We start from the raw sequence: 26817 nt of genomic DNA, 5'->3' as shown, positions 1-26817 counted from the left end.
AGACCCAGTATCCACTACTAGAGGACCAGGGAGAGACCCAGTATCCACTACTAGAGGATAGGACCAGGGAAAGACCCAGTATCCACTACTAGAGGACCAGGGAGACACCCAGTATCCACTACTAGAGGACCAGGGAGAGACCCAGTATCCACTACTAGAGGACCAGGGAGAGACCCAGTATCCACTACTAGAGGACCAGGGAAAGACCCAGTATCCACTACTAGAGGACCAGGGAAAGACCCAGTATCCACTACTAGAGGACCAGGGAGAGACCCAGTATCCACTACTAGAGGAGAGGACCAGGGAGAGACCCAGTATCCACTACTAGAGGAGAGGACCAGGGAGAGACCCAGTATCCACTACTAGAGGACCAGGGAAAGACCCAGTATCCACTACTAGAGGAGAGGACCAGGGAGAGACCCAGTATCCACTACTAGAGGAGAGGACCAGGGATAGACCCAGTATCCACTACTAGAGGAGAGGACCAGGGAGAGACCCAGTATCCACTACTAGAGGAGAGGACCAGGGAGAGACCCAGTATCCACTACTAGAGGACCAGGGAAAGACCCAGTATCCACTACTAGAGGACCAGGGAGAGACCCAGTATCCACTACTAGAGGACCAGGGAGAGACCCAGTATCCACTACTAGAGGACCAGGGAGAGACCCAGTATCCACTACTAGAGGACCAGGGAAAGACCCAGTATCCACTACTAGAGGATAGGACCAGGGAAAGACCCAGTATCCACTACTAGAGGACCAGGGAGAGACCCAGTATCCACTACTAGAGGATAGGACCAGGGAAAGGACACAGCACCCAGCACCAGTCGTTCCTCTCCTGGGGGGTACTGGCCCCTAGTTTGATGTGTGGTTCAGTGGTTCTGGGTGACCAGGAGAGGCTGATTAGGAGCACATGTTATCATGGTTCAAGGAAAACAACCCACCAGACCAGGGACTGCAGGTGTCTAAACACCCAGCCACCGAGTGATGTCTGTCGGCCAGGACAACCCCTCCTCCCCCCCACCACCTGGACCTCAGCTCCATTCAAGCCCCCTCACAGAGAGAAGGCCGGCAGCCTTCATTCTCTCTACCAAACCACAGGGATATATAGTGGGGTCCCAAATGATTGACACCATGATAATTTATCAGCAAAAATGACTGTATAAAACATATAACTCTGAGTTATATTGTTTGCTCAAATAAATGGGAAAAGTATATTATTTTATACTAATACAATAGTTTTTTTTATTAACAAGTACTTTTTTTAATCTCTAAAAAGGTTAGGGGTCAAGATGATTATACACCTCTGTTTTCAATACTTCACCTTGCGAGGATAACAGTAACGAGCCTTTCTCTAAAATGTTTTAGGAGAACACATTAGGAGGGATCTTGGACCGTTCCTCCATACAGAATCCTTCCAGATCTTTGATATCCTTCGTCTGGTCTTATCAAAACTGCCCTCTTCAAGTCAAAAGGTTTTCACCGGGTTTGGAGGAACGGTATTGGAATGCATTAAAAACAGTCCATAATGTTGATCCCTACCTTTGAGTAAAAAACTAAAAATAACTTGTTAAACAAAATGTCTTTCTCTGAGTAATTATATTAGTATAAAATAATATAAATTCCCCTTTTTGTTGCAGAAAATAGATCTCAGTATTTAAATAATTTACCTTATACAGTTTTTTGCTCCTCTTTATCAAGGGTGTCAATAATTTTGGACACCACTGTGTGTGTGTGTGTGTGTGTGTGTGTGTGTGTCGCTCACAGTGAACGTGGATCCAGAGCGTGACACAGCGACCGTGTGGCTTCCCTTCTCCAACTCCACACACAGCTCCCACTGCCTCTGCTCCTGGGGGGTGGTGGACACCCTGAAACACACACACACACCACTTTCCCATTAGTATCAGTCTCAGAGAGCTATTCTCTGAGGGTCAGAGGAAGCTGTATAAACAGAGTCAGCTCCTCCACTGACTGACAGCTGCCTCCTCTCTCTCCCTACACCAGAGACCAGTCTGCTGCTCTGTTACAAAGCTGAACCAAGGAGATCCCAGCCAGCTGACCTCTCAGCCAACCTTCCGAATACAACTTCTATTAACAAAGACACTTGAAATGAGCATGGTATAAATTAACATAATCAACAGCTCCAAAACATACAAGTTTAGCTTTTGAACCAGAAATTCAAAATATATAAATGTTTATAAAATGTTGATGGCTAACTATAGTGTTGAGGCTTTACTGATCCTGCTCTCTGGAACACTCCACTGTAGAAGGATCTGTCTGGTTTATCCCTGCTCTGAGAGAGAGGAAGGGGGGAGGGAGGAGGGAGGAGGGGTGAGGGAGGAGGAGACAGGAGGGGTGAGGGAGGAGAGAGGAAGGGGGAGGGGGGAGGAAGGGAGGAGACAGGAGGGGTGAGTGAGGAGAGAGGAAGGGGCGGTGAGGGAGGGAGGAGACAGGAGGGGTGAGGGAGGAGAGAGTGAGGGAGGGAGGAGACAGGAGGGGTGAGTGAGGAGGAGACAGGAGGGGTGAGAGGAGGAGGGAGGGAGGGGGGGTGAGGGAGGGAGGGAGGGAGGGAGGGAGGGAGGGAGGGAGGGAGGAGACAGGAGGGGTGAGGGAGGAGGAGACAGGAGGGGTGAGGGAGGAGAGAGGAAGGGGGGGTGAGGGAGGGAGGAGACAGGAGGGGTGAGTGAGGAGAGAGGAAGGGGCGGTGAGGGAGGGAGGAGACAGGAGGGGTGAGGGAGGAGAGAGTGAGGGAGGGAGGAGACAGGAGGGGTGAGTGAGGAGAGAGGAAGGGGCGGTGAGGGAGGGAGGAGACAGGAGGGGTGAGGGAGGAGAGAGTGAGGGAGGGAGGAGACAGGAGGGGTGAGAGGGAGTGAGAGGGAGGGAGAGTGAGTGAGTGAGTGAGTGAGTGAGTGAGTGAGTGAGTGAGTGAGTGAGTGAGTGAGAGAGAGAGTGAGAGAGAGAGTGAGTGAGTGGGAGTGAGTGAGTGTGAGTGAGTGGGAGTGAGTGAGTGTGAGTGAGTGGGAGTGAGTGAGTGGGAGTGAGTGAGTGGGAGTGAGTGAGTGAGTGGGAGTGAGTGAGTGGGAGTGAGTGAGTGGGAGTGAGTGAGAGGGAGTGAGAGGGTGGGTGAGTGAGTGAGTGAGGGAGGGCGGGCGGGAGGGAGGGAGGGAGTGAGGGAGTGAGGGAGGGGAGGAGTAAGAGAAGGGAGGGAGGGGGCCTCTACCACTGACTGCAACTACAAAGACCGACCCCCGGCGGTTCATGAACAACGAAAGGAAACCATCCGAAAAAGAAAGAAGAAAATGTGGCCAGATGTTTAGACAGATGGCAGGGCTGACAGAGAGAATCAAGTCTAACAGTTTGACCAGCAGACTGCTACACCACGCTAGGATACAGCTCTGTTAACTGGTGACATATTGCAGAACTGAGCCGGTGCTACAAACAATGGAACATGTAAAACACTGGTTTAAACACACAACACAATAATAACCTCTGTAAAAACAGACAATGGACATTCAGACACAGTGAAACAGCACAATAATTAACACATGAGGAACAATGAGAGCTCTAGCTCTTTCTGATGTCAACTAGAACCTCTTGGTGTTTTTACCTCCTCTCCGTTTGATTTAACCAGGTTAAATCTTTTAAAACATATTTTATAGTATCAACCTGACCAAGATGGTGCTTTATCTATGTGCTGTTCCAGCACCAATTCTTACAAGAAGTTCCCACAGTTATTTGAATTGGTTTAATTTACCTGAGATTACCCAGGAACCTCTGGGAGCGGAGCTGTGCGGAGACGTAGAGAGCGGCTGCGGTGGCGACGAGCTCCCTGCGACCCTCGGAGGTCAGCTGGTGACCTTTGAACCCCTCTGGGTATTCCTCTGGCAGGAAGTTAGTGGTGATGTCACCAGAGATGAAGCGAGGGTGGGTGATGATCTCTCTGAGCAGGGGGATGTTGTGGGTCACACCTGGACAGTCACACACACAGGAACAACAGACAGAGACCAGTAGAGATCAGAACCTCTACATGTGTGTAGCTATACAGAAAATGTCAGAGTCTTGAGGTACTGAAGATGCTTCCAGAAAGCTCTAACACCCAACACAGAGTGAGTGAGTGAGTGAGTGAGTGAGTGAGTGAGTGAGTGAGTGAGTGCCTTACCTCTGATGACATAGTTATCGAGAGCCGCCTCCATCCTCTGCAGGGCTTCAGCGCGCGTGGCGCCATAGGTCACCAGCTACGGCGAGCACAGAGGGACATTCACGTTATAGATCAGTAAAACATATTGGAAAGGGCAATGTGATTGTGTTGGGCAGTTTGAGGGAGAACACAGCAGCTGACCTTGGAGATCATTGGGTCATAGTAGATACTGATGTCACTTCCTTCTTGGATGCCACTGTCCACACGCACCTGATAGAGAGGAGACAACATGTCAGTGTGACTACATGTCAATAAGACTACATGTCAATAAGACTACATGTCAGTGTGACTACATGTCAGTGTGACTACATGTCAGTATGACTACATGTCAGTATGACTACATGTGAATATGACTACATGTCAGTATGACTACATGTCAGTATGACTACATGTCAGTATGACTACATGTCAGTGTGACTACATGTCAGTATGACTACATGTCAGTATGACTACATGTCAGTATGACTACATGTCAGTATGACTACATGTCAATATGACTACATGTCAATAAGACTACATGTCAATATGTGACTACATGTCAATATGACTACATGTCAGTATGACTACATGTCAATAAGACTACATGTCAGTATGACTCAAGTCTTCCAGGAAGATAGAAATAGGACATGTAGTATGTATTTCCATGTTGTTTCATGTTTACATAACATATCAATAACAATTAAAGCCATTTCAAAAGCAATAGTTTTGACATCAGGGGGAGGACAGGAAGATGTAAATATGACACTATTATTAGTAGTCATAACAACAAGCATTGTGATGCTGTACATCTGAGGCCTGACGAGAACAGCAGCAGTGTTCCGTGGAAATATCCTGTCAGGTTCAGAGAGGTCAACACACATCACGTCTTCAGCAGAAATAACAGAGGTCAACACACATCACGTCTTCAGCAGAAATAACAGAGGTCAACACACATCACGTCTTCAGCAGAAATAACAGAGGGGTCAACACACGTCTTCAGTAGAAATAACAGAGAGATCAACACACATCACGTCTTCAGTAGAAATAACAGAGAGGTCAACACACATCATCAGCAGAAATAACAGAGAGGTCAACACACATCACGTCTTCAGCAGAAATAACAGAGGGGTCAACACACGTCTTCAGTAGAAATAACAGAGAGATCAACACACATCACGTCTTCAGTAGAAATAACAGAGAGGTCAACACACATCATCAGCAGAAATAACAGAGAGGTCAACACACATCACGTCTTCAGCAGAAATAACAGAGAGGTCAACACACGTCTTCAGTAGAAATAACAGAGAGATCAACACACATCACGTCTTCAGTAGAAATAACAGAGAGGTCAACACACATCATCAGCAGAAATAACAGAGAGGTCAACACACATCACGTCTTCAGCAGAAATAACAGAGAGATCAACACACATCACGTCTTCAGTAGAAATAACAGAGAGCTCAACACACATCATCAGCAGAAATAACAGAGAGGTCAACACACATCACGTCTTCAGTAGAAATAACAGAGAGGTCAACACACATCACGTCTTCAGTAGAAATAACAGAGAGGTCAACACACATCACGTCTTCAGCAGAAATAACAGAGAGGTCAACACACATCACGTCTTCAGTAGAAATAACAGAGAGGTCAACACACATCACGTCTCCAGCAGAAATAACAGAGAGGTCAACACACATCATCAGCAGAAATAACAGAGAGGTCAACACACATCACGTCTTCAGCAGAAATAACAGAGAGGTCAACACACGTCTTCAGTAGAAATAACAGAGAGATCAACACACATCACGTCTTCAGTAGAAATAACAGAGAGGTCAACACACATCATCAGCAGAAATAACAGAGAGGTCAACACACATCACGTCTTCAGTAGAAATAACAGAGAGGTCAACACACATCACGTCTTCAGTAGAAATAACAGAGAGGTCAACACACATCACGTCTTCAGCAGAAATAACAGAGAGGTCAACACACATCACGTCTTCAGTAGAAATAACAGAGAGGTCAACACACATCACGTCTCCAGCAGAAATAACAGAGGTCAACACACATCATCAGCAGAAATAACAGAGAGGTCAACACACATCACGTCTTCAGCAGAAATAACAGAGAGGTCAACACACATCACGTCTTCAGCAGAAATAACAGAGAGGTCAACACACATCACGTCTTCAGCAGAAATAACAGAGAGGTCAACACACATCACGTCTTCAGCAGAAATAACAGAGAGGTCAACACACATCATCAGCAGAAATAACAGAGAGGTCAACACACATCACGTCTTCAGTAGAAATAACAGAGAGGTCAACACACATCATCAGCAGAAATAACCGAGAGGTCAACACACATCACGTCTTCAGTAGAAATAACAGAGAGGTCAACACACATCATCAGCAGAAATAACAGAGAGGTCAACACATCATCAGCAGAAATAACAGAGAGGTCAACACACATCATCAGCAGAAATAACAGAGAGGTCAACACACATCATCAGCAGAAATAACAGAGAGGTCAACACACATCATCAGCAGAAATAACAGAGAGGTCAACACACATCATCAGCAGAAATAACAGAGAGGTCAACACACATCATCAGCAGAAATAACAGAGAGGTCAACACACATCATCAGCAGAAATAACAGAGAGGTCAACACACATCATCAGCAGAAATAACAGAGAGGTCAACACACATCATCAGCAGAAATAACAGAGAGGTCAACACACATCATCAGCAGAAATAACAGAGAGGTCAACACACATCATCAGCAGAAATAACAGAGAGGTCAACACACATCATCAGCAGAAATAACAGAGAGGTCAACACACATCATCAGCAGAAATAACAGAGAGGTCAACACACATCATCAGCAGAAATAACAGAGAGGTCAACACACATCATCAGCAGAAATAACAGAGAGGTCAACACACATCATCAGCAGAAATAACAGAGAGGTCAACACACATCATCAGCAGAAATAACAGAGAGGTCAACACACATCATCAGCAGAAATAACAGAGAGGTCAACACACATCACGTCTTCAGTAGAAATAACAGAGAGGTCAACTCAGAGCATATGCACACAAGCAAAAAGTGTACATGCATGTGACTCACCTTTGGGAGGTTGATGGGTTCCTGGTACTGTGACAGGCGTCCAATGGAGGGCAGGCCAAAGGACTTGTAGGGGTCCTGGAGAAGGAGAAACATGCTTTATAACGGGTTATAACTGCCTAATTAAACTCTCCATAACCTCTATAACACACGGGAAGTGTCCAGCAGACAGTGGGGACCCAGAAAGCGCTTCATAGAGAGAACTGACACATTCACAAGGCAGCAGAAGGGCCACGGTTGACCGGCTTCACTCTACGGTACAGAGCAGAACAAGTGTTCAGTGAAGCCCACCTCAGCGTAGACTCGGCTCTCTATAGCCCAGCCGTTGATGGGGATGTCTTCCTGTTTGTGTAGCAGAGGGAAACCCTTGGCCACACGGATCATCTGCTGCACCAGGTCCAGACCAGTGATGCACTCTGTGATTGGGTGCTCCACCTGAAGGGGGCAAAGGTCAGCGGTCAGGTCAACCACTCAGAGGGGAGGACTGGGTTGGTTACAGGAAGTCACTTGGTTCAAGTGTCTGGACTTGTCATGTCACAGAAAAACACACACAGAGAGTAAACTACGGCTTTCTTCCCATCGCCCCACCTGGAGGCGAGTGTTCATCTCCAGGAAGTAGAAGTTCTTGTTGGAGTCCACCAAGAACTCTACGGTCCCGGCAGAGGAGTAGTGGACTGCTTTAGCCAGCTGTACCGCTTGCTCCCCCATCGCACGACGCGTCTCTGGGTCCAGGAACGTACTGCAGAGAGGAGGACAGAAATCACATAACTTAGAAACCAAGACATTTATTTAATGTAACCTTTATTTAACTAGGCAGTTTAGAACAAATTCTTATTTACAATGACCACCTATAAGGGCCAAACCCAGACGACGCTGGACTCACAATCACGACCGGATGTGATGCAGCCTGGATTCGAACCAGGTACTGCAGTGACTTAGACCGCTGCTCCACTCGGGAGCCCACCTGGGACTTACACCAATGAATAAGTTAAAGGTGAAAACATTGACCCCTGACCTTGGAGCCTCCTCCACCACCTTCTGGTTCCTCCTCTGGATAGAACACTCCCTCTCGTTCAGCCACAGAGCATTACCATGCTTATCAGCCAGGACCTGGATCTCAATGTGTCTGGGGTTGTCTACAAACTTCTCTATCAGCAGACGGTCGTCTCCGAAACTAGACGCAGCCTCCTGTGAGGACAAACGAAAACCTTCCCTGGGAAAGACAGAATGGAAGCGGTTTATTCAAGTCTAATTAAATGTCTTAATAAAGTCTATAAATATCTTATTGCCATTTACTACACAGTGTAGAGACGTATAAATAATTGTATAATTGAAATGTTTTTATTATTATATTTTAATTGCATTTATTACAGTAATAACGAATGTCACCTGGTCTCATCATCGTTCCAGGCGATCCTCATGCCTTTTCCCCCTCCTCCTGCTGAGGCCTTGATCATCACCGGGTAGCCTGATCAACAACACAATATGACCCGGGTAGCCTGATCAACAACACAATATGACCCGGGTAGCCTGATCAACAACACAATATGACCCGGGTAGCCTGATCAACAACACAATATGACCCGGGTAGCCTGATCAACAACACAATATGACCCGGGTAGCCTGATCAACAACACAATATGACCCGGGTAGCCTGATCAACAACACAATATGACCCGGGTAGCCTGATCAACAACATATGAAAATTCTGCATGGAGGCCAGGCAAATATTTTTTTAATTAATGAATGGAATTTTGATTCACTTACCGATGTCTCCTGCAATCTTCACAGCGTCCTCCACGTTCTGAGACAGGAGACAGATTTGTAAGTTCCACCAACCACCAGCAGAGGGAGGGCTCACCCTCATCTCCTCAACCATCCCTTTGTTCCTCTGTGTCTCCCTGCCTGTCTGTGTCTCCCTGCCTGCCTGTCTCCCTGCCTGCCTGTCTCCCTGCCTGCCTGCCTGCTTGTCTGTCTCCCTGCCTGCCTGCCTGCCTGCTTGTCTGCCTCCCTGCCTGCCTGCCTGCTTGTCTGCCTCCCTGCCTGTCTCCCTGCCTGCCTGCCTGCTTGTCTGTCTCCCTGCTGCCTGCCTGCTTGTCTGTCTCCCTGCCTGCCTGCCTGCTTGTCTGTCTCCCTGCCTGCCTGCCTGCTTGTCTGTCTCCCTGCCTGCCTGCCTGTCTGTCTCCCTGCCTGCCGGCCTGCCTGCCTGCCTGCCTGCCTGCCTGCCTGCCTCCCTGCCTGCCTGCCTGCCTGCCTGCCTGCCTGCCTGCCTGCCTGCCTGTCTGTCTGTCTCCCTGCCTGCCTGCCTGTCTCCCTGCCTGCCTGCCTGTCTCCCTGCCTGCCTGCCTGTCTCCCTGCCTGCCTGCCTGCCTGTCTGCCTGCCTGTCTGTCTGCCTGTCTTCCTGCCTGTCTGCCTGTCTCCCTGCCTGCCTGTCTCCCTGTCTCCCTGCCTCCCTGCCTGCCTGCCCGTCTGTCTCCCTGCCTGCCTGCCTGTCTGTCTGTCTGTCTCCCTGCCTGTCTGTCTGTCTGTCTGTCTCCCTGCCTGTCTGTCTGTCTGTCTCCCTGCCTGTCTGTCTGTCTGTCTCCCTGCCTGTCTGTCTGTCTCCCTGCCTGTCTGTCTGTCTCCCTGCCTGTCTGTCTGTCTGCCTGACTGTCTGAATCCCTGCCGGTCTGCCTGACTGTCTGACTCCCTGCGGGTCTGTCTGTCTAGCCCATCAATCATGCCCTGGGGGCAGCATAGGTAGAAGAGATCACCCCATCAGAGCTGTTGTTGCCCCCCTGGCCTGTGACAGCTACGTGACAACAACCATCTGTATCTATTTATCTACTAGCCATCAGCAGGAGAAGTGTTAAACATGGCCCACACAGCTCTATTAGGACCATCACTGTATACAGAGGAGGGGAAGAGCAGGAGAGGAGAGAGGGGGGAGAGGAGAGTGGAAGAGCAGGAGAAGAGAGGTGGGAGAGGAGAGAGAGAGAGAGGTGGGAGAGGAGAGAGAGAGAGAGGTGGGAGAGGAGAGAGAAAGGTGGGAGAGGAGAGAGAGAGAGGTGGGAGAGGAGAGAGAGAGAGAGGTGGGAGAGGAGAGAGGAAGAGCAGGAGGAGAGAGAGGGGGAGAGGAGAGTGGAAGAGCAGGAGGAGAGGGGGGAGAGGAGAGTGGGAGAGCAGGAGGAGAAAGAAGGGAAGATTGAGAGAGACCGAGAAAGGCAAATGGCTGAGGAAAGAGGGGGCAGAGGAGAGAGGGGGTAGAGGAGAGAGGGGGTAGAGGAGAATAGAGATGGAGGGGGGAAACAAATGCCTGTGTGTAGAATGAGGGATAATGAAGACCAGATCTGAGTGGTACTGTTAAAATGTAGATCCAGTTTGATTTGTTGCCAGGACGATCCTAAGCTTCCTGAAAGTTGTTGCCAGGACAACCATGTTGACAGTATAGCTCACCTCGACGACCCCGTCAAACCCAGGGATGACGTTGACATTGGCTGCCTTGGCAAGGAGCTTGCTCTCGATCTTGTCGCCCATGGCATGGATGGCGTGGGTGTCCGGTCCTATGAACACCACGTCTTCTGCTGCCTGTAGGAGACCAACAACATCATCACCACATCAGAGAACAACCATACACCAGAACCACTGAGACAGACAATCACACCTGGGACAGCCTGTAGGAGACCAACAACAACATCACCACATCAGAGAACAACCATACACTGGAACCACTGAGACAGACGATCACACCTGGGACAGCCTGTAGGAGACCAACAACAACATCACCACATCAGAGAACAACCATACACTGGAACAACTGAGACAGACGATCACACCTGGGACAGCCTGTAGGAGACCAACAACAACATCACCACATCAGAGAACAACCATACACTGGAACCACTGAGACAGACGATCACACCTGGGACAGCCTGTAGGAGACCAACAACAACATCACCACATCAGAGAACAACCATACACTGGAACAACTGAGACAGACGATCACACCTGGGACAGCCTGTAGGAGACCAACAACATCATCACCACATCAGAGAACAACCATACACCAGAACCACTGAGACAGACGATCACACCTGGGACAGCCTGTAGGAGACCAACAACAACATCACCACATCAGAGAACAACCATACACCAGAACCACTGAGACAGACGATCACACCTGGGACAGCCTGTAGGAGACCAACAACAACATCACCACATCAGAGAACAACCATACACTGGAACCACTGAGACAGACACCTGGGACAGTAGAGATTCTACCTATACCAACCTACATAATGAACAGACCTGGGTCAGTATAGAGATGCCACCTATACCAACCTACATAATGAACAGACCTGGGTCAGTATAGATCTGCTACCTAAACCAACCTACATAATGAACAGACCTGGGTCAGAATAGAGATCTGCTACCTATACCAACCTACATAATGAACAGACCTGGGTCAGTATAGATCTGCTACCTAAACCAACCTACATAATGACTAGACCTGGGTCAGTATAGAGATGCAACCTGAACCAACCTACATAATGAACAGACCTGGGTCAGTATAGAGATGCAACCTGAACAGACCTGGGTCAGTATAGAGATGCAACCTGAACAGACCTGGGTCAGTATAGAGATCTGCTACCTATACCAACCTACATAATGACCAGACCTGGGTCAGTATAGAGATGCAACCTGAACAGACCTGGGTCAGTATAGAGATCTGCTACCTATACCAACCTACATAATGAACAGACCTGGGTCAGTATAGATCTGCTACCTATACCAACCTACATAATGAACAGACCTGAGTCAGTATAGAGATGCCACCTATACCAACCTACATAATGAACAGACCTGGGTCAGTATAGATCTGCTACCTATACCAACCTACATAATGAACAGACCTGGGTCAGTATAGAGATGCCACCTATACCAACCTACATAATGAACAGACCTGGGTCAGTATAGATCTGCTACCTATACCAACCTACATAATGAATAGCCCTGGGTCAATATAGATCTGCTACCTAAACCAACCTACATAATGAACAGACCTGGGTCAGTATAGATCTGCTACCTATACCAACCTACATAATGAACAGACCTGGGTCAGTATAGATCTGCTACCTATACCAACCTACATAATGAACAGACCTGGGTCAGTATAGAGATGCTACCTATACCAACCTACATAATGAACAGACCTGGGTCAGTATAGAGATGCAACCTGAACAGACCTGGGTCAGTATAGAGATGCAACCTGAACAGACCTGGGTCAGTATAGAGATGCAACCTGAACAGACCTGGGTCAGTATAGAGATGCAACCTGAACAGACCTGGGTCAGTATAGAGATGCAACCTGAACAGACCTGGGTCAGTATAGAGATGCAACCTGAACAGACCTGGGTCAGTATAGAGATGCAACCTGAACAGACCTGGGTCAGTATAGAGATGCAACCTGAACAGACCTGGGTCAGTATAGAGATGCAACCTGAACAGACCTGGGTCAGTATAGAGATGCAACCTGAACAGACCTGGGTCAGTATAGATCTGCTACCTATACCAACCTACATAATGAACAGACCTGGGTCAGTATAGAGATGCAACCTGAACAGACCTGGGTCAGTATAGAGATGCCACCTATACCAACCTACATAATGAACAGACCTGGGTCAATATAGATCTGCTACCTATACCAACCTACATAATGAACAGACCTGGGTCAGAATAGAGATCTGCTACCTATACCAACCTACATAATGAACAGACCTGGGTCAGTATAGAGATGCTACCTATACCAACCTACATAATGAACAGACCTGGGTCAGTATAGATCTGCTACCTATACCAACCTACATAATGAACAGACCTGGGTCAGTATAGAGATCTGCTACCTATACCAACCTACATAATGAACAGACCTGGGTCAGTATAGAGATGCCACCTATACCAACCTACATAATGAACAGACCTGGGTCAGTATAGAGATGCCACCTATACCAACCTACATAATGAACAGACCTGGGTCAGTATAGAGATGCCACCTATACCAACCTACATAATGAACAGACCTGGGTCAGTATAGAGATGCCACCTATACCAACCTACATAATGAACAGACCTGGGTCAGTATAGAGATGCTACCTATACCAACCTACATAATGAACAGACCTGGGTCAGTATAGAGATGCCACCTATACCAACCTACATGATTATAGTGGTTGAATTGGTTCCATTGTACCAGGCAGCTCAAGAATTTAAACGTGTTCAACATTTTTCACCAATTTCAGTATTTATCACAAATGTGTCATTTAGCAGACACTCTTATTCAGAGAGACTTACAGTTTATCTCCCCTAAACATAGTGAGGTGGGACAACCACATCTCAGTCATAGTGAGGTGGGACAACCACATCTCAGTCATAGTGAGGGACAACAACATCTCAGTCATAGTGAGGTGGGACAACAACATCTCAGTCATAGTGAGGGACAACCACATCTCAGTCATAGCGAGGGACAACAACATCTCAGTCATAGTGAGGTGGGACAACAACATCTCAGTCATAGTGAGGGACAACCACATCTCAGTCATAGTGAGGTGGGACAACCACATCTCAGTCATAGTGAGGGACAACCACATCTCAGTCATAGTGAGGGACAACAACATCTCAGTCATAGTGAGGGGGGACAACCACATCTCAGTCATAGTGAGGGACAACCACATCTCAGTCATAGTGAGGGGGGACAACCACATCTCAGTCATAGTGAGGGGGGACAACCACATCTCAGTCATAGTGAGGGGGGACAACCACATCTCAGTCATAGTGAGGGACAACAACATCTCAGTCATAGTGAGGGACAACCACATCCCAGTCATAGCGAGGGACAACCACATCTCAGTCATAGTGAGGGACAACCACATCTCAGTCATAGTGAGGGACAACCACATCTCAGTCATAGTGAGGGACAACCACATCTCAGTCATAGTGAGGGACAACCACATCTCAGTCATAGTGAGGTGGGACAACCACATCTCAGTCATAGTGAGGTGGGACAACCACATCTCAGTCATAGTGAGGGACAACCACATCTCAGTTATAGTGAGGTGGGACAACCACATCTCAGTCATAGTGAGGTGGGACAACAACATCTCAGTCATAGTGAGGGACAACAACATCTCAGTCATAGTGAGGGACAACAACATCTCAGTCATAGTGAGGTGGGACAACCACATCTCAGTAATAGTGAGGTGGGACAACCACATCTCAGTCATAGTGAGGTGGGACAACCACATCTCAGTCATAGTGAGGGACAACAACATCTCAGTCATAGTGAGGGACAACAACATCTCAGTCATAGTGAGGGACAACAACATCTCAGTCATAGTGAGGGGGGACAACCACATCTCAGTTATAGTGAGGTGGGACACCCACATCTCAGTCATAGTGAGGTGGGACAACCACATCTCAGTCATAGTGAGGTGGGACAACCACATCTCAGTCATAGTGAGGGACAACAACATCTCAGTCATAGTGAGGGACAACAACATCTCAGTCATAGTGAGGGACAACAACATCTCAGTCATAGTGAGGGACAACAACATCTCAGTCATAGTGAGGGACAACAACATCTCAGTCATAGTGAGGGACAACAACATCTCAGTCATAGTGAGGTGGGACAACCACATCTCAGTCATAGTGAGGGACAACAACATCTCAGTCATAGTGAGGGACAACAACATCTCAGTCATAGTGAGGGGGGACAACCACATCTCAGTCATAGTGAGGTGGGACAACCACATCTCAGTCATAGTGAGGTGGGACAACCACATCTCATTCATAGTGAGGGACAACCACATCTCAGTCATAGTGAGGGGGGACAACCACATCTCAGTCATAGTGAAGGGGGACAACCACATCTCAGTCATAGTGAGGTGGGACAACCACATCTCAGTCATAGTGAGGTGGGACAACAACATCTCAGTCATAGTGAGGTGGGACAACCACATCTCAGTCATAGTGAGGGACAACCACATCTCAGTCATAGTGAAGGGGGACAACCACATCTCAGTCATAGTGAGGTGGGACAACAACATCTCAGTCATAGTGAGGGACAACAACATCTCAGTCATGGTGAGGGACAACCACATCTCAGTCATAGTGAGGTGGGACAACAACATCTCAGTCATAGTGAGGTGGGACAACAACATCTCAGTCATAGTGAGGGACAACAGCATCTCAGTCATAGTGAGGGACAACCACATCTCAGTCATAGTGAGGTGAGACAACCACATCTCAGTCATAGTGAGGGGGGACAACCACATCTCAGTCATAGTGAGGTGGGACAACCACATCTCAGTCATAGTGAGGTGGGACAACCACATCTCAGTCATAGTGAGGTGGGACAACCACATCTCAGTCATAGTGAGGTGGGACAACCACATCTCAGTCATAGCGAGGTGGGACAACCACATCTCAGTCATAGTGAGGTGGGACAACCACATCTCAGTCATAGTGAGGGACAACAACATCGCAGTCATAGTGAGGTGGGACAACAACATCTCAGTCATAGTGAGGTGGGACAACAACATCTCAGTCATAGTGAGGTGGGACAACAACATCTCAGTCATAGTGAGGTGGGACAACAACATCTCAGTCATAGTGAGGTGGGACAACAACATCTCAGTCATAGTGAGGGACAACAACATCTCAGTCATAGTGAGGGACAACAACATCTCAGTCATAGTGAGGGACAACAACATCTCAGTCATAGTGAGGTGGGACAACCACATCTCAGTCATAGTGAGGTGGGACAACCACATCTCAGTCATAGTGAGGTGGGACAACCACATCTCAGTCATAGTGAGGTGGGACAACCACATCTCAGTTATAGTGAGGTGGGACAACCACATCTCAGTTATAGTGAGGTGGGACAACTACATCTCAGTCATAGTGAGGTGGGACAACCACATCTCAGTCATAGTGAGGTGGGACAACCACATCTCAGTCATAGTGAGGGACAACAACATCTCAGTCATAGTGAGGGACAACAACATCTCAGTCATAGTGAGGGACAACAACATCTCAGTCATAGTGAGGGACAACAACATCTCAGTCATAGTGAGGTGGGACAACAACATCTCAGTCATAGTGAGGTGGGACAACCACATCTCAGTCATAGTGAGGTGGGACAACCACATCTCAGTCATAGTGAGGGGGGACAACCACATCTCAGTCATAGTGAGGGGGGACAACCACATCTCAGTCATAGTGAGGTGGGACAACCACATCTCAGTCATAGTGAGGTGGGACAACCACATCTCAGTCATAGTGAGGGGGGACAACCACATCTCAGTCATAGTGAGGTGGGACAACCACATCTCAGTCATAGTGAGGTGGGACAACCACATCTCAGTCATAGTGAGGGACAACCAAATCTCAGTCATAGTGAGGGACAACCACATCTCAGTCATAGTGAGGGACAACCACATCTCAGTCATAGTGAGGGACAACCACATCTCAGTCATAGTGAGGGACAACAACATCGCAGTCATAGTGAGGTGGGACAACAACATCTCAGTCATAGTGAGGTGGGACAACAACATCTCAGTCATAGTGAGGTGGGACAACAACATCTCAGTCATAGTGAGGGACAACAACATCTCAGTCATAGTGAGGGACAGCAACATCTCAGTCATAGTGAGGGACAACAACATCTCAGTCATAGTGAGGGACAACAACATCTCAGTCATAGTGAGGTGGGACAACCACATCTCAGTCATAGTGAGGTGGGACAACCACATCTCAGTCATAGTGAGGGACAACCACATCTCAGTTATAGTGAGGTGGGACAACCACATCTCAGTCATAGTGAGGTGGGACAACCACATCTCAGTCATAGTGAGGTGGGACAACCACATCTCAGTCATAGTGAGGTGGGACAACCACATCTCAGTCATAGTGAGGGACAACAACATCTCAGTCATAGTGAGGGACAACAACATCTCAGTCATAGTGAGGTGGGACAACCACATCTCAGTCATAGTGAGGGGGGACAACCACATCTCAGTCATAGTGAGGGGGGACAACCACATCTCAGTCATAGTGAGGTGGGACAACCACATCTCAGTCATAGTGAGGGACAACCATATCTCAGTCATAGTGAGGGACAACCACATCTCAGTCATAGTGAGGGACAACCACATCTCAGTCATAGTGAGGGACAACCACATCTCAGTCATAGTGAGGGACAACAACATCGCAGTCATAGTGAGGTGGGACAACAACATCTCAGTCATAGTGAGGTGGGACAACAACATCTCAGTCATAGTGAGGTGGGACAACAACATCTCAGTCATAGTGAGGTGGGACAACAACATCTCAGTCATAGTGAGGGACAACCACATCTCAGTCATAGTGAGGTGGGACAACCACATCTCAGTCATAGTGAGGGACAACAACATCTCAGTCATAGTGAGGTGGGACAACCACATCTCAGTCATAGTGAGGTGGGACAACCACATCTCAGTCATAGTGAGGGACAACCACATCTCAGTCATAGTGAGGTGGGACAACCACATCTCAGTCATAGTGAGGTGGGACAACCACATCTCAGTCATAGTGAGGTGGGACAACCACATCTCAGTCATAGTGAGGTGGGACAACCACATCTCAGTCATAGTGAGGGACAACAACATCTCAGTCATAGTGAGGGACAACAACATCTCAGTCATAGTGAGGGACAACAACATCTCAGTCATAGTGAGGGACAACAACATCTCAGTCATAGTGAGGGGGGACAACCACATCTCAGTCATAGTGAGGGGGGACAACCACATCTCAGTCATAGTGAGGTGGGACAACCAAATCTCAGTCATAGTGAGGGGGGACAACCACATCTCAGTCATAGTGAGGTGGGACAACCACATCTCAGTCATAGTGAGGTGGGACAACCACATCTCAGTCATAGTGAGGTGGGACAACCACATCTCAGTCATAGTGAAGGGGGACAACCACATCTCAGTCATAGTGAGGTGGGACAACAACATCTCAGTCATAGTGAGGGACAACAACATCTCAGTCATAGTGAGGGACAACAACATCTCAGTCATAGTGAGGGACAACAACATCTCAGTCATAGTGAGGTGGGACAACCACATCTCAGTCATAGTGAGGTGGGACAACCACATCTCAGTCATAGTGAGGGACAACAACATCTCAGTTATAGTGAGGTGGGACAACCACATCTCAGTCATAGTGAGGTGGGACAACCACATCTCAGTCATAGTGAGGTGGGACAACCACATCTCAGTCATAGTGAGGTGGGACAACCACATCTCAGTCATAGTGAGGGACAACAACATCTCAGTCATAGTGAGGGACAACAACATCTCAGTCATAGTGAGGGACAACAACATCTCAGTCATAGTGAGGGACAACAGCATCTCAGTCATAGTGAGGGACAACAACATCTCAGTCATAGTGAGGGGGGACAACCACATCTCAGTCATAGTGAGGTGGGACAACCAAATCTCAGTCATAGTGAGGGGGGACAACCACATCTCAGTCATAGTGAGGTGGGACAACCACATCTCAGTCATAGTGAGGTGGGACAACCACATCTCAGTCATAGTGAGGTGGGACAACCACATCTCAGTCATAGTGAAGGGGGACAACCACATCTCAGTCATAGTGAGGTGGGACAACAACATCTCAGTCATAGTGAGGGACAACAACATCTCAGTCATAGTGAGGGACAACAACATCTCAGTCATAGTGAGGGACAACCACATCTCAGTCATAGTGAGGTGGGACAACAACATCTCAGTCATAGTGAGGTGGGACAACAACATCTCAGTCATAGTGAGGGACAACAACATCTCAGTCATAATGAGGGACAACCACATCTCAGTCATAGTGAGGTGAGACAACCACATCTCAGTCATAGTGAGGGGGGACAACCACATCTCAGTCATAGTGAGGTGGGACAACCACATCTCAGTCATAGTGAGGGGGGACAACCACATCTCAGTCATAGTGAGGTGGGACAACAACATCTCAGTCATAGTGAGGGGGGACAACCACATCTCAGTCATAGTGAGGGACAACCACATCTCAGTCATAGTGAGGTGGGACAACCAAATCTCAGTCATAGTGAGGGGGGACAACCACATCTCAGTCATAGTGAGGTGGGACAACCACATCTCAGTCATAGTGAGGTGGGACAACCACATCTCAGTCATAGTGAGGTGGGACAACCACATCTCAGTCATAGTGAAGGGGGACAACCACATCTCAGTCATAGTGAGGTGGGACAACAACATCTCAGTCATAGTGAGGGACAACAACATCTCAGTCATAGTGAGGGACAACAACATCTCAGTCATAGTGAGGGACAACCACATCTCAGTCATAATGAGGGACAACCACATCTCAGTCATAGTGAGGTGAGACAACCACATCTCAGTCATAGTGAGGGGGGACAACCACATCTCAGTCATAGTGAGGGGGGACAACCACATCTCAGTCATAGTGAGGTGGGACAACCACATCTCAGTCATAGTGAGGTGGGACAACCACATCTCAGTCATAGTGAGGTGGGACAACCACATCTCAGTCATAGTGAGGTGGGACAACCACATCTCAGTCATAGTGAAGGGGGACAACCACATCTCAGTCATAGTGAAGGGGGACATCCACATCTCAGTCATAGTGAGGTGGGACAACAACATCTCAGTCATAGTGAGGGACAACAACATCTCAGTCATAGTGAGGGACAACAACATCTCAGTCATAGTGAGGGACAACCACATCTCAGTCATAGTGAGGGACAACCACATCTCAGTCATAGTGAGGTGGGACAACAACATCTCAGTCATAGTGAGGTGGGACAACAACATCTCAGTCATAGTGAGGGACAACAACATCTCAGTCATAGTGAGGGACAACCACATCTCAGTCATAGTGAGGTGAGACAACCACATCTCAGTCATAGTGAGGGGGGACAACAACATCTCAGTCATAGTGAGGGACAACCACATCTCAGTCATAGTGAGGGACAACAACATCTCAGTCATAGTGAGGGGGGACAACCACATCTCAGTCATAGTGAGGGACAACCACATCTCAGTCATAGTGAGGGACAACCACATCTCAGTCATAGTGAGGGGGGACAACAACATCTCAGTCATAGTGAGGGACAACCACATCTCAGTCATAGTGAGGTGGGACAACAACATCTCAGTCATAGTGAGGTGGGACAACAACATCTCAGTCATAGTGAGGTGGGACAACCACATCTCAGTCATAGTGAGGGACAACCACATCTCAGTCATAGTGAGGGGGGACAACAACATCTCAGTCATAGTGAGGTGGGACAACCACATCTCAGTCATAGTGAGGGACAACCACATCTCAGTCATAGTGAGGTGGGACAACAACATCTCAGTCATAGTGAGGGGGGACAACCACATCTCAGTCATAGTGAGGGGGGACAACAACATCTCAGTCATAGTGAGGTGGGACAACCAAATCTCAGTCATAGTGAGGTGGGACAACCACATCTCAGTCATAGTGAGGTGGGACAACCACATCTCAGTCATAGTGAGGTGGGACAACAACATCTCAGTCATAGTGAGTACATTTTTCTTCAATAAAGCAGCTATAAGCAAAGTCAAAGCTGGCGAGGACAAAAATAAGTCAAATGTGAAATAGGTAAAAGATACAGGAAGAGACTCCATCACAGACATTTCTTGTCAGTCAAAACAGTGCCGTCTTGGGAACTCAACACAAACCCCTTCAGGCTGTAATAGTTGAGGCCTAGTCTCCTGATGTCACATCTACCCCTCCTACATTACCCACTAGCCCTGGACACATGACAGTACTTAAGGCTTATAAACAGGGAAAGAAAGAGGGACGAGAAGAAGGGCGCTTGTTCTCTCTCTCGTTGTCTTTGTGTTGTATAGAGCCCGTTGGATATTGCTTCCTGCCTCACACACAGTGGCAGAGCCTCAGGGCCCATCGTCAGGCCTACAGCTGGGCAGTAATGCTGTGGTACAAATGGCAACCTATTCCCTATGAAGTGCATCACCTTTGACTGGGCACTGGTCAAAAATAGTGCACTATATAGGGAATTGGGTTCCATTTGGGTCGTAGCTTAAGGGCCTGTTATTAGTATGGAGATTCACCCTCAATGACTCCCAATTCAGCACCATTAAAGTGAATGGGCCCTGGTTCCCATAGCATGACACACAAGACAAAGGCAGAGAAGGAGAAGAGGGGGACTCGACCCAGAGATAATTATGCTGTTTGTAAATAATAAGCTTAGCTGAGAGGGACAAAGAGAAGAGTGGTGAAGAGAGAAAACAGATGAACAAAACCACTACTTTAGTGAAATTAAATTATAGTTTTACACAAAAAGGTACCTTCATTCTCATTTCATCAGTAGGCTTCCTTGTTAGACTTTAACCTGGTTGTAGAGATCACTGTTTGAACAATATATACAACTCCTCCATCTTGGCTCCAGATCACTGTTTGAACAATATATACAACTCCTCCATCTTGGTTCCAGATCACTGTTTGAACAATATATACACAACTCCTCCATCTTGGCTCCAGATCACTGTTTGAACAATATATACACAACTCCTCCATCTTGGCTCCAGATCACTGTTTGAACAATATATATAACTCCTCCATCTTGGCTCCAGATCACTGATTGAACAATATATACAACTCCTCCATCTTGGTTCCAGATCACTGTTTGAACAATATATATATATATATATACACAACTCCTCCATCTTGGCTCCAGATCACTGTTTGAACAATATATACACAACTCCGCCATCTTGGCTCCAGATCACTGTTTGAACAATATATACACCTCCTCCATCTTGGTTCCAGATCACTGTTTGAACAATATATATATATATATATATATACACACAACTCCTCCATCTTGGTTCCAGATCACTGTTTGAACAATATATATAACTCCTCCATCTTGGCTCCAGATCACTGTTTGAACAATATATACAACTCCTCCATCTTGGCTCCAGATCACTGTTTGAACAATATATACACACAACTCCGCCATCTTGGCTCCAGATCACTGATTGAACAATATATACACAACTCCGCCATCTTGGCTCCAGATCACTGATTGAACAATATATACACAACTCCGCCATCTTGGCTCCAGATCACTGATTGAACAATATATACACAACTCCGCCATCTTGGCTCCAGATCACTGTTTGAACAATATATGCACAACTCCTCCATCTTGGCTCCAGATCACTGTTTGAACAATATATATAACTCCTCCATCTTGGCTCCAGATCACTGTTTGAACAATATATACAACTCCTCCATCTTGGCTCCAGATCACTGTTTGAACAATATATACACAACTCCGCCATCTTGGCTCCAGATCACTGATTGAACAATATATGCACAACTCCTCCATCTTGGTTCCAGATCACTGTTTGAACAATATATATAACTCCTCCATCTTGGCTCCAGATCACTGTTTGAACAATATATACAACTCCTCCATCTTGGCTCCAGATCACTGTTTGAACAATATATACACAACTCCGCCATCTTGGCTCCAGATCACTGATTGAACAATATATGCACAACTCCGCCATCTTGGCTCCAGATCACTGTTTGAACAATATATACAACTCCTCCATCTTGGCTCCAAATCACTGTTTGAACAATATATATAACTCCTCCATCTTGGCTCCAGATCACTGTTTGAACAATATATACAGCGCCTTAGGAAAGTATTCATACCCCTCTGCATTTTGTTGTGTTACAGCCTGAATTCAAAATTGATTAACACATCTACACACATTATCCTGTAATGACAAAGTGAAAACATGTTTTGCTAATTTATTGAAATACAAAAACACACAAGTATTGACTCACACCCCTGAGTTAATACTTTGTAGAAGCACCTTTGGCAGTGATTACAGCTGTGAGTCTTTCTGGGTAAGTCTATACGAGCTCTAAATTCTTCAAGCTCTGCCAAGTTGGTTGTTGATCATTGCTAGGCAGCCATTTTCAAGTCTAGCCATAGATTTAAGTTGACTGAAGGGGTGTGAGTCAGGAACAGTCAATGTCTTCTTGGTAAGCAACTCCAGTGTAGATTTGGCCTTGTGTTTTGGGTTATTGTCCTGCTGAAAGGTGAATTTGTCTCCCAGTGTCTGGTGGAAAGCAGACTGAACCAGGTTTTCCTCTACTGTGACTGTGCTTAGTTGTATTCTGTTGATTTTTATCCCTCCCCCCCAAAAAACTCTGTAGTCCTTGCCGATGACAAGCATACCCATAACATGATGCAGCCACCACCATGCTTGAAAATATGAAGAGTGGCACTCAGTAACGTATTGGATTTGTCTCAAACATGACACTTTGTATTCATTTTTTACTGTTTTACTTTAGTGCCTTATTGCAAACAGGATACATGTTTCAGAATATGTATTTTGTACAGGTTCTCTTTTCACTCTGTCATTTAGGTTAATAATGTAGAGTATACAATGTTGATCCATCCTCAGTTCTCCTATCACAAACATTAAACTCACCATTGGCCTCATGGTGAAATCCCTGAGCAGTTTCCTTCCTCTCCAGCAACTGAGTTAGGAAGGATGCCTGTATCTTTGAAGGGACACCATCTAAAGTGTAACTAACAACTTCACCATGCTCAAAGGAATATGTCATGTCTAATTATTTTTATTTTTTTTACCCATCTACCAATAGGTGCCCTTCTTTGTGAGGCATTGGAAAACTTCCCTAGTCTTTGTGGTTGAATCTGTGTTTGAAATTCTTTGCTCTACTGAAGGGGCCTTACAGATAATTGTATGAGTTGAGTACAGAGATGAGGTAGAAACTGCTATTGCACACAGAGTCCAAGCAATTTATTGTGACTTGTTAAGCACATTTTTACTCCAGTACTTATTTAGGCTTGCCATAACAAAGGGGTTGATTACTTATTGAGTCAAGATTTAATCTTAAATTAAATCTTCATTTTTAATGAATGAAAAAAATAACCTACTTTGACATTATGGGGAATTGTGTGAAGGCCCTTTCAAGGCACTTTCAATGTAAAAATCTATTTTAAATTCAGGCTGGAACAACAAAACATGGAAAAAGTCAAGGGGTGTGAATAATTTCTGAAGGCACTAAGTATTCACAGCTGAGTCAATACTTTGTAGAAGCACCTTTGGTTGGGATTACAGCTTTAAGTCGTCTTGGGGGATGTCTGGATCAGCTTTGCCTTGCAGATTTGGATCAGCTTCTTCCTTGCAGATTTTCTCAAGCTTTGTTAAGTTAAATGGGGAGTGCCGGGGAACAGCAATCTTCAAGTCTTTCCACAACATTTCAATGGGATTCAAGTCTGGGCTTCTGCTGGGCCACTCAAGGACTTTCATATTCTAGTTCTGAAGACATTCCAGCGTTGCTTTGGCTGTATGCTTGGGGTCATTGTCCTGTTGGAACATAAATCTTCGCCCCAGTCTAAGGTTGTTTGCACTCTGAAGCAGGTTCTCATCAAGGGTTTTCCTGTATTTGGCTCCATTCATTGTTTTCTCTATCCTTACCAGTCTCCTCATTTTAGTCTGATCAGACCACCAAACCTTTTGCCGCATGCTCTGTCTTTCACAGGCCTTTATGCAAACTCCAGGCGTGGAGAGCTACAGTAGTCTACAGAGTAGTCTACAGAGCTACAGTAGTCTACAGAGCTACAGTAGTCTACAGAGCTACAGTAATCTACAGAAGTCTACAGAGCTACAGTAGTCTACAGAGCTACAGTAGTCTACAGAGCTACAGTAGTCTACAGAGCTACAGTAATCTACAGAAGTCTACAGAGCTACAGTAGTCTTTCAGCCAGATGTGTAATGCAAATATTCAAATGAATATTCACACCCGCGGCCCAACGATGGTACTGGACCTGAAATGATTGGCTGTTTTTTGGAATCTTAATGCTAAAATCAGTTCTTTAAAATACATTTTCAGATGTTCCGAGCTAGCCCTCCTGATGTCGTTTGACCCCACATGGACTACGACAATGTCAGCTCCCGGCATCTGTGGTAGAACAGTTTGAATCAGCCTTATGTCCTGTACTCGTGCTCCTGTGGTAGAACAGTCGGAAGCAGCCTTGTTATGTCCTGTACTCGTTCTCCTGGGTAACACAGGGTTTTTGCCTTGGGGACTGAGATGTTTCTCACCATAGCGCTGGTGATGTTGAATGGACCGGTTTCTCAGGCAGCCTCACGGTCTGTTGAGGGTGGGAGCTCCGAGGATCTGAACCTGAGATAGGAGCCACCGGTGAGGTAGACGGGACCGAGGACGAAGATGCAGGTACCTCCGGATCCGATCTCGAATGGGAAGCCCTCAAGGAAGAAGGCGCCGGAACCTCTGGATCCAGTGCGGCAAAGCTGTTCCTGGTCTGTGTCAGTTCTGGGCTCAACATCTCCATGGAGACCCCCGCTGCCAGAGGACGCCTCCTTCGACTTCCACGGCGAGTGACGTACCTCCGTGGCTGGTTGGTTGGGTCGAGAACAACTTCGTTCTCCAGGGAAGGGGGAGACCCTTCAGAGAAGGAACCCTGCGGAGCACTGGCCTATCGGCTGTGGAGAGCCGACACGGCGGCGATACTTCCACTCGAACAAAGTGGCGTCCGGCTAATGGGGTGGAAGAAAATGGAAAAGTAGGTGGGCGTGGGTTCCCCAGTAGCTTGTGTTGGTTTGCCACTTGATTAAAGTAGCTACTTTGCTGCTGTAGTCTTCCACAAGCAGTTACTCCATTGAAAGTCACCCTGGTCCACATCGTCCCGGGAACAAAGTAAACACAGCTCCCTGCAGCGCTGGAAACTTTCAATACCGGCCTCCATTTGAGACCGCCAAGACAGTGAGGCTAGCTGGGCTTTGGTGTCTTGAGACCGCCAAGACAGCGAGGCTAGCTGGGCTCTGGTGTCTTGAGACCGCCAAGACAGCGAGGCTAGCTGGGCTTTGGTGTCTTGAGGCCGCAAAGACAGCGAGGCTAGCTGGGCTCTGGTGTCTTGAGACCGCCAAGACAGCGAGGCTAGCTGGGCTTTGGTGTCTTGAGACCGCCAAGACAGCTGGGCTTTGGTGTCTTGAGACCTCCAAGACAGCTGGGCTTTGGTGTCTTGAGACCGCCAAGACAGCGAGGCTAGCTGGGCTTTGGTGTCTTGAGACCGCCAAGACAGCGAGGCTAGCTGGGCTATGGTGTCTTGAGACCGCCAAGACAGCTGGGCTTCGGTGTCTTGAGACCGATAGCAGCGCTCACAGCAATTTAGCCCAACAGAGTCGCAGGATCCAAAATAAAATAAATGGATATAAAACAACACTGTCCGATTTTAAACCGATGTTTTTAGTTTAACAACAACAGGCATCTGTCCTTTAGACGAGGACACAATGAAAAACACACAACCTATCATCCTCTAAATCAGTGTTTCCCCAACTCAGTCCTGGGGCCCCTCCCCCGGGTGCACGTTTTAGTT

General features: G+C 47.2%; 1 protein-coding gene across 1 annotated transcript in view; it reads right to left on the bottom strand.

Moving 5' to 3' along the window:
- LOC110495360 (propionyl-CoA carboxylase subunit alpha) overlaps nt 1-26817 on the bottom strand; it is a 50331-nt gene that overhangs the window by 11056 nt on the left and 12458 nt on the right. Inside the window, exons 7-17 of the mRNA XM_036981971.1 lie at nt 10743-10874; nt 9074-9110; nt 8696-8774; nt 8322-8519; nt 7895-8045; nt 7598-7741; nt 7310-7384; nt 4339-4407; nt 4159-4234; nt 3754-3967; nt 1765-1867 (exon numbers count right to left, since the gene is read on the bottom strand). Of these exons, the coding sequence (XP_036837866.1) occupies nt 1765-1867; nt 3754-3967; nt 4159-4234; nt 4339-4407; nt 7310-7384; nt 7598-7741; nt 7895-8045; nt 8322-8519; nt 8696-8774; nt 9074-9110; nt 10743-10874 (1278 nt within the window). The remainder of the gene's footprint in view (nt 1-1764; nt 1868-3753; nt 3968-4158; nt 4235-4338; nt 4408-7309; nt 7385-7597; nt 7742-7894; nt 8046-8321; nt 8520-8695; nt 8775-9073; nt 9111-10742; nt 10875-26817) is intronic.

The sequence above is a fragment of the Oncorhynchus mykiss genome, chromosome 7 (assembly GCF_013265735.2).
Source record: "Oncorhynchus mykiss isolate Arlee chromosome 7, USDA_OmykA_1.1, whole genome shotgun sequence".
NCBI classification, from domain to species: Eukaryota; Metazoa; Chordata; class Actinopteri; order Salmoniformes; family Salmonidae; genus Oncorhynchus; species Oncorhynchus mykiss.
This window is presented reverse-complemented; position numbering and strand designations above follow the sequence as displayed.